Here is a 9,135-nt window from a genome sequence, read left to right on the forward strand (position 1 = left end):
ATTTCACTTTCAGTCCATATTCCAAAGTTCTAGACTAACATACAATTTTTATTTCAGGTCCGTCTGTCACGTCAGTACAAAGTGACAAGCATCCCTATGCTGGTTCTGGTTGAGAGTCGCAGTGGCCGAGTGATCACGAGGGCAGGCCGAGAGATGGTCACCAGCGATCCCGAGGCTCTGCACTTTCCTTGGCGGCCTCGTTCTGTCGGGGACATCCTCGCCTCGGCCAGGCTGGTTGATCCTGAGGGCCAAGAGGTCGCTAGCGAAGACATCAAGGACTGCTACAAGGGACTATACTTTTCTGCTCACTGGGTATGAGGGCTTGGAGAGTGTGGCAGGTTATGGTAGGAGTGTTGGTTGTGATGGTAATTATTGTGAGGATGGTTAGAGTATTGATGTGATTGTAGTTATGGAGGGAATATAGCTGTGGAATGGATGGTTGTGATGATAGTGTGGGTGTGGTGGTAGTTGTGGAGATGGAGGTTTTAGGTTTGTATTGTTATGGTAGTTGTGAAAGAGTATGCTTTTTGACCCTCTGCTTTTCCGTTCAGTGGGTAGGCTATGGTAGGTGTGTGGTTGTTACAACAGTTTTCGGATGCTTATGGTGGTAGTTTTACCTATAGTAGGGGTAGTTGTAGTGGCAGCTGTGTGGTTGTAGTTGTGGAGGTACAAGGAACTACTGGTATATTTCTTTTTTTTTAGCTTACTGGGAACAAGGAACTGGAAACATATTGGAAGGTTGCTGTTGTTCATGTTGTGGTGTCTGGCTAATCTCAGTGTGAATCCATTGGACTGCAGGGTGAAGTTTCCCTTCTACACCTTACCACCCTCCTTTCAGTGCATAGGGTGGGAGCTGAGGGATATTTATATAACCAGGCAGTGAAACTGGTATGCAGAAGGATGAGGTTGAGACAGAGCTTTATTTCTGACCAGTTCTAATCACAGTATCAGTTCCTTCAGTGGCATAAATGTTTCAAGATTATGGCTTAAAATTGCTTATTCTCTCTTTTGTGTCATTTCTATTGTAGTCAAATGTTGGGCTGCAAATTACTTTTAATTAGAACAGTTTGCTATAGTATGAAGGAAGCAGCTAACTTAGCTTTATTTAAGCATATACAGTACACTCATGTATTTGCTTATTGACTTATTACTGGAATTTGCTAATACTGTACATTTATAATTTCAGTGTCCACCTTGCAAGGCCTTCACACCTCAATTAGTGGCAGCCTATGACAAGATGAAGAAGAAAGAAGAAAACTTCAGTATGATATTCATCAGTTCTGACAGGTAAGACTCCTGGAAGGTTAGGATTATAGTAGTAGTAGTTATAGCCACAGGTTCATTGGAATGTGAACTTGGTAGACTGAAGGCTAAAGTTGCTTCCTCCTGCAGTCCACCATCCCCCTGGCAGAGGATAGGGAAGGAGTTGAGGGGCTTTTGTATAATTGGGGAGCAGATCCACCCAGCTATAATGATGCCACTGCATGAAGTTGCCCCTCTCCACTACCTCCGTGAAGGTTAAAATATGTTGGTGGCCCACCATGCTAATCATTTGACAGGGGTACAGACCACTAGGTTGAATATCACTGACATATTCTTGACTGGGGAGAGCAGATACAGTTATTCTTCGTTTAATACCCTGTATATACTGTTGCCTTACACATTCCTCAGTTTAAGTGATTTTCATACAGGTCTAATATGCCATTATTCGTTATTAAATGATGTGGGTACACAGTGAAGAATCAGTGGTAATACAGTCCACACAGTCACACTGTTGTTTCAGTATGTAAAATATCTTGTTTTTAAAGCTTCTCATGAACTTTAACATTTAATACATACAGATATACCTGATCATGGCATCATATACTGTACAGTACATTTTTATATAGGTGTATGTACTATTGGTCACAAAAGTATCAGTGCACAGTGGGTCTGGTGCCTACTGAAAACATCTGAACAGCTGCTGATATTACCATCTCATTGTGTATGAACAATGTTTGTTTATATAAACATAACATTTGCTATATGTTTGCAAGAGCATATATGCTAGTTGGCAATATGTGACTCCTCCTGACATCTGAGCTACAAACATGTGGTAGGTTGGACACTAATATTTCAGTGACCTTCGTACTGTGGTCCCAGATGTTTCATGCATATTGTGCTCTGATATTTTTATGACCCATAGTACAGCCTTCAGTATGAGTCTTTAATATATTAGGAGATAATCTTTCTTGCTGGAACATAGCCACCTCAACAGAGGTGGAACAACCACCTTCTGAAAATGGGGGAGGGGCCATACACCCCCATGCCCAACCCTCTTAAATCCAGTCACAATATGGTAAAAGGACCCAGACAGCTATGTAAGGCTACATCTAGGTCAGACTCCTATGGTCTTGAAAAGTTACCCACACAGCTATGTAAGGTTTTGTGTCTGGGTCAAAATTTTATGATATTGGAAAGTGGCCCAGACAGCTATGAAGGCTTTGTGTCTGAGCTCAGATCACCGTATAAATATGGAATAATGTAAGAAATTACAATGAAAGAACAGTATATGCTACTTTATTGTATATTGTACACTGTAGTATGCACAGGAATAAAGTACTGTACCTTTATTTATTATTCTAAACACTGTGTGTTCTTTCAGGAGTGAAGAGTCATGGCGGACTTACCACAGTAGCATGCCATGGCCCAGCCTGGCGTGGGAAGAAGAGGAGGGACGGGGGGAACTGGCAGCCACACTGGAGGTCAAAGGTATCCCCACCCTTGTCATCCTGGCACCAGATAACTCCGTCATTACCACTGATGGCCGTGCTGAATTTTCTGAGGACCCTGACTTAGTGGTATGCTACATTCAAAATGTGTAGAGTGAATAGAGAGTGAGAAATTGATGCAGAGAGTGTATGTGGCTAAGGTGAAGGGAGAGAGGGGGGAGAGGGAGATTGAGGATGAGAGTAAAGGACAATGGAATGTGGGTGAGAGTAATGTGAGATGGAAAGAAAGATAGAGGACAGGGCAACATGCAAGTGATTTACAGTACTCATGCCTCTCCTATATGGTAAGGAATCATGCTTTAAATAATGATATAGATATGATATATTGCTTAGTCCTTTATTTCAGTAATGCTGTAATCCAATTAGGAGTCCCTCTGTTGATTTCTTTACCTTGATCAGTTATGTTACACAATTGCTTCCTGTCTTGTGTACTCATTAGTATAGATCTAAGATGGGAGTGCATAGTGTAGCCATCAGTACAATAATGCAACTTTTGTCAGTCTTCAGATATAAGTATCCTATATACACTATATTCACTGTAGTAGTGCCATTCGAGATCCACATCTCAAATATGCTGTTGCTGCAATACAGGTAACAATTGACAACAGTGCTGTAGAGTATGGAACATGAGCTGTTACTTCAGTAAGTATTTTATCTGTACATAAATGTTGTACTTAATTTAGTGTGTGGCAAAGGAAAGAGAACATTGAGGGGGAATAATTTACTATTTATGCTTGCTTATTCTTCATCAGAGTACAAGATATTGTACTTACAGTACTGTACATGTTGTGTTTTGAATCTACGTTGCTGGGGTAATATACTGTAGGTACTGCATAACATAGGTGGTAGTGTGCCGCATGTGAGTAAAGAGTAAAAGGATCAGAGAGTATTATGGAATGTTGTACATTAATCGCTTCATTGTGATGACATATTTTGTGCTGTTATTCCTTAGTCTGACTGTTTCATTCAAGTTAACCAAGACTCTCTGAACTGAAAGGATTAGATGCAGCCTTCATCAATCTCCTTCAGTCTTGGGGGTGTTCTAAATACAGTAGAGTAGAATCATGTGGTAGTAAATACAGTAGAGTAGAATCATGTGGTAGTAGCAAGAATAAAACAAAAGTGCTGTTTGTCACTGGATTGCAGGAGTTAATCTCAAAATTGCACTCTCATATACAGTACAAGCTTCAGTGATGGGTAAGCAGATTTGAAGTATCAGTACTAAGACAGTGTAAAGGGGTCAAACCTTTTTACATTCGTCAAAAAAAAAAGAGAGAGAGAGAAAGCACCTGATGGTCTAATGGATACAGTTTCTCAAATTGATGGATGTTCATAATTCATGTGCTTAGGTTCCATTCCCCAAGAGATAAGTGAAGGTTTTTCCTCATTTAAAGCCTTGCTGATCATCTACCCTTGAATGTACTGCACTGGACTGTGAGAGCATTGCTTCAAGCCTTTATACCTTAAAGTAGGTAGTATGGGACTGACCGTTTATCATCATTTTTATTCATCATGCATTCATCATTCAGCATCTAATCCTGTGTTGCCCCATGAGGAGCATAGGAGCTCTGGGCTAGGCAAGTTGGTCCTGACATTTAAGATGAGAGTGATCAGCCTCACTAATCCCTAAGTGACATTACATGAGCAAGAAACCCCAACCATCCATGGACATAAACCTGCACAGGCTCAGTCCGATTGGAGTGCCTTAATTACCCACCAAACTACCAGCCACCATGATTTGGTTATATAGTTACCACCCAGTGTAGTAAATGGTTTCCCGGTGTACAGGAAATGATTTGGTTTGCCATTCAGTGTAGAGTCACTCGTAGACAGAAGGAAGAGGAAAGAATGAAGGAAAGAAAGACAGAAAGGAAGGAAGGAAAGAAGGAAGGATGAGAGGAAAGTTCAGTCACCCAAGAGCAGCACAACATCAAGTGAGTGGATGGTGAGTGCCCCCACCAACCACTATCATTTTTATTAATTTATTATTATTTTTTTAAAGAGGTTGGGTTAAGTAGGGCCCAGGAAACAAGAAAAAATTTAAATATGTTAGAGGAAGAATTACGGTAATGAACAACATGTCCAGTAAAGTAGGCCCCAGATTCATTCACTCATTTTGCAGACCCCCAGAATCCTTACTTCTTCTCATTGGCTGTTTATATAAAAGAAAAATCAGATGATCTGCCATTTCTTGTTGTTTTCAGAGATTCCCGTGGCCATCTCAGAGCGTGGAGGTGCTGGCCGCTCGACACATGTCCCGCCTTCAAGACACACCTTGCCTCATCCTCTTCACAGGTACACTTTAATATTTTACTTATCTGACTCTGGACCTAGATTTGGTGGTCTGCTTCCTGAGGCCTAGCAGTCCTGCCATGTACTGTGTACCATCACAAGTCACCACTGTAAAGTTCATTGCCACCACTGAGTACATAGCTACCTAGGCTGTCTGTCTCATTCAGGACCGATGCATCGGTATTTGTGCGAGAGAGGGTACAGTATTTTATTACATGTCAGTGGTTCTTGTGGAAGATCATAGCGTCATTTTAAATGAAATTCGTGTAATCAAGCTGATCCCTCCAGGCCAGGGATTAAACTGTCATCACTTCAGACAGTAGACAGCCTCTCTGTTTACTCGGCCACAACCTCTGTGTTGTTGAATTTTGAACCCATTTGCTAATACTTTCCAGCAGAATCAGGAGGATCTCATCTTCCTTTATATATTGTAATGTGCTTTTCACTTCCTGTTTGTGTATTCCTTTGATGAGGACCACCTTCATATGGTGCACCAGTATAACTGGGCAGCTCCACTTCCTGACTCTACCAACATCATTCACTTACCTCCCTGTACCTCCCTGTCCTTTGAAAGGGTGATGGTGGACTAATGGAGAAGGGCAGCTATAGCCTTTGGTCCACCACCCTGAGTTCAGATGAGCCTGGGGCCACAACAGCAGCATAGCTATTCCTTTAAGCTTAATAAATTTGGGGGTACTGGTATTATTTGTGTTAAATCCCACAGATGGAGAGGCAGCTGAAGTACAGTTTGGGAGAGATGTGTTGCTTCCAGTGGCAGAAGAGTACCTGTTGGAACACCCACAGGAGGGTGGCCTTACCCTGCAATTCTTTGTGGCTGGTGAGGTGAGTGAGGCCAAGGTGTATTTTTATTTGACTCTTGCTACAGGTACCCCTCATCTGATTTCATTCAAGTTATTGGAGACATCTTGTAAGGAAAGGGTTAATGAAGGCTGTTTTTAATCCCTTCAGTTAAAAAGGTCTTTCTTAAGCTGAATAAGATCATCTGGAGTCAGTAAGATTAGAATTAATATGTGAAGGGGTTAATTGGCCACATGATTAGTCTTTATTGTTGTTGTTGATATGGTATGATAAGCAGTGTTTATAGTACTGTGTACAGCATAGACTGGAGAAAATGGAGAAATATGGATGCCATGAATGAAAAAATTAAACATTGTGTCCTGTAAGAGTTATCTGAAAACCTGAAGTTCCTTTCTTGGTAGCTAATCTTTCAGATGCTTATGACAGAGTTCAGTTTTATTTCTTCACTATGTTAAGAATGTAGTTTTGGGCAAGTAAGCATATGAAAAAATTTTGGATGTGCCATTGGTATTATAGTTTTTTTACATAAAAATTTCTCAAAGTTAGCCTTAATTAAACTGTCAGTTTTAATGTTAGTCATCATCACCATCATCATTGTCATCATGACGTTTTTCTCCATCTGAGTTAGAAAGCATAAAATTCAGCTCAGACTACACAGCATAAAACAGCACTGTCACTCAACTAACTCTGCCACAAAATCCCCAGGATGAAGTAGGGGACAGTGTACGTGACTATGCCTGCCTGGAGGATGTGGTGCCTCTCGTGGCCATTTTAGATCCAGCACAGGGAGCTAAGTACCTCCTAGAGGAGGGTGTTGAGGTCTCCACGGCCACTGTACACAACTTTGTCACTCGGTAAGTCTTCTGTATCAAACGGTAAGTCATGGTACACACTTGTAATGCATAATATTTGTATGACCTTATTGCTGTCATAACTCATTTTCCAAAAGAAGCACAAGTTACATTAATTTTTTGTATGACAGTAAGAAATGAATCTTAGGTAATATGTAAATGGTTCCAGTATAAATTTTACAAGTTCAGGAGCTACACACACACACACAAAAAAAAGGCCCTTTAAGTATTGGTTTGCAATCCTTTTAGCCTGTCTGTCTTCCAGGATGCAATTTTGTGCTCATTTGAAAATTATTAAAAGTGGACCTATTCCATGGCAAAATGTAGTGAAACTGTTCAAGACTATGATTTCGTTATTTAAAGTGCAACATAGCCAATTTGGCCTAAAGTTAGGTACTGTATGTGAAATGCAGTTATGATAATGGCCATGTGTTTGTTTTGGAGAGCTACTACCATCCCCATTCCCATTACCATTGCCACCATTACACCAGTACAACCATTACTACCACTACCACCATTACCACTGTCTCTGCCATTACTGCCACTACCACATTTACAACCACTGCCATTCCCATTACCACCACCACTACCACCACATCCAGCTTCAGTACTTACAGGTTACTATCTTTGCTACAAAACAATAATATCCTCCTTACCACTTTCCTGATCATTTATTGTTGTCCTGTTTACAGCTCTCAGCACTCATTCTTTTGTAAGTCAGGGATGTTCCAAAAATCATAACTTTTTCTGTACAGTTGGTGCTGTAAATTGCAGGAAACAAGCATAGCAGCTTTATAGGGAGCAATAAAACTCAGACAGCCTGTGTGCCCGGCTGTCTTCGGATGATGTTAATCAGTTTTAGAAATACTGTACCTGTCTTAGTAAAAGGATTGATAAAGCCTGTATCTAGCACCTCTGTTCCAAAAAATCTCGGAGGTTGAATAAAGTCATCTGGATCCAGCAGAAATCAAATAAAGGAGGAAGGTTTGTTCTCCAGATGCTTACCAAAGGATTGATATTTTTGCTGAAGTAAAATTCCGTATTTTTAATGTTTACCCACCAGACTATGTATTTTTTATGTGATACTATACATGATTTATGTAAGAGTGCACTTCACTAATTCAGAAGAATGACCAGTCTAGATAACTCAGTTTCCCAAGTTTATGCCAGATAATTAATGACCCACTGTCCTGTACTTCATTATTTACCTTGGATGTGATCCATGTGAAAGATTTTGTCTTGGAGTAGTTATAAACAGTGGTAAAACAAATGGAGTATGTCAGTAGGATGTATTGCGGTTTCTGCATGAGACAGCACTGGATGAAATTAAAGTGAATTTTAAACTCCCAGAAGAAATGTAGCCCCATTTCAGATATTGTGATGTAAAACTTTGCTGCTGCTGCTGCTGCTGCTGTACATTTTTTTGTTACAAATAAGCAAACTCTAACTATAGTGAGAGGGTAGCAGAACTGCACCATTTACATATATATATATACACACACACACACACACACACACACACACTCTCTTTGCTGATTGCTCAGTCAGCATTTACTCGTGGAGACTCTCATCTTAAATGTCAGGACCAACTGCCTAGCCCCGGGCTCCTACGCTCCTCATGGGGCAACGTAGGATTGGATGATGGATGGATGGATGGTTTCTAAACAAAAATTATGTTTCAGTACTGTACTATCTAATTTTAATTATCATTTTAATATTCTTTAGACTTAGCTGTTTTCAGTAATTATGAAGTGTTTTATACACAGATATGGCAGATAATGTCTGCCTGTAATAAGTTTTGTGTACTTTATTACAGCACAAAGCTTACTGCATAATACAGAATGTATTAATCTCTCTTCAGTACAGTTTGTTATTGAGTACAAGTTTCTGTAGTTTCTTTAACTTAACTCCTTCAATCTGATGACACACTTGGAGTCATCATTGCCATTTGTTTACAGGTACACCAATGATAAGCTGACTCCACTGCCCATCAGACCTCTCACGCCTGCTGCCACCAACACCAGCTAACATAGTATCTCTTATATTGTAGCATTCTAAGCAGTATGTTGGTTGATAACTTCTGAATCGTTGGCAGAGGATATTGTTATTACATTAATAACTGTGGTATAAATATTGTTTATAGTGTAATCAACATGTATAGAGAGAGGCTTTCATGGCAGAATCTAGCAACTGCTTTAGCATATTGCTGTGAAGAAGCAAGTAGGAGAACTGGTCAGTGAATGACATTTCAGTTTTAACACTCATCTAATATTTGGTTATATCTGTTATTCTATTAACACTTTATTGTGACTTCCTTTTTTAGCAGAATGCAAAAAGAGGTCTGACTTTTTTTCTTTTTTTTTTTTTAAGCAAATGTTTATTAAAAACAGTGCTTAGAAGTG

General features: G+C 40.0%; 1 protein-coding gene across 1 annotated transcript in view; it reads left to right on the forward strand.

The window, feature by feature from the left end:
* LOC145392909 (nucleoredoxin-like) overlaps positions 1–8,761 on the forward strand; it is a 164,016-nt gene extending 155,255 nt beyond the window's left edge. The window contains exons 3-9 of the mRNA XM_080267196.1: positions 58–312; positions 1,187–1,287; positions 2,645–2,840; positions 4,976–5,066; positions 5,788–5,906; positions 6,588–6,736; positions 8,692–8,761. Of these exons, the coding sequence (XP_080123322.1) occupies positions 58–312; positions 1,187–1,287; positions 2,645–2,840; positions 4,976–5,066; positions 5,788–5,906; positions 6,588–6,736; positions 8,692–8,761 (981 nt within the window). The remainder of the gene's footprint in view (positions 1–57; positions 313–1,186; positions 1,288–2,644; positions 2,841–4,975; positions 5,067–5,787; positions 5,907–6,587; positions 6,737–8,691) is intronic.
* Positions 8,762–9,135: the final 374 nt, after the last annotated feature.

The sequence above is a fragment of the Coenobita brevimanus genome, chromosome 23 (genome assembly GCF_032717465.1).
Source record: "Coenobita brevimanus isolate Jiangsu-jjx chromosome 23, ASM3271746v2, whole genome shotgun sequence".
NCBI lineage: Eukaryota > Metazoa > Arthropoda > Malacostraca > Decapoda > Coenobitidae > Coenobita > Coenobita brevimanus.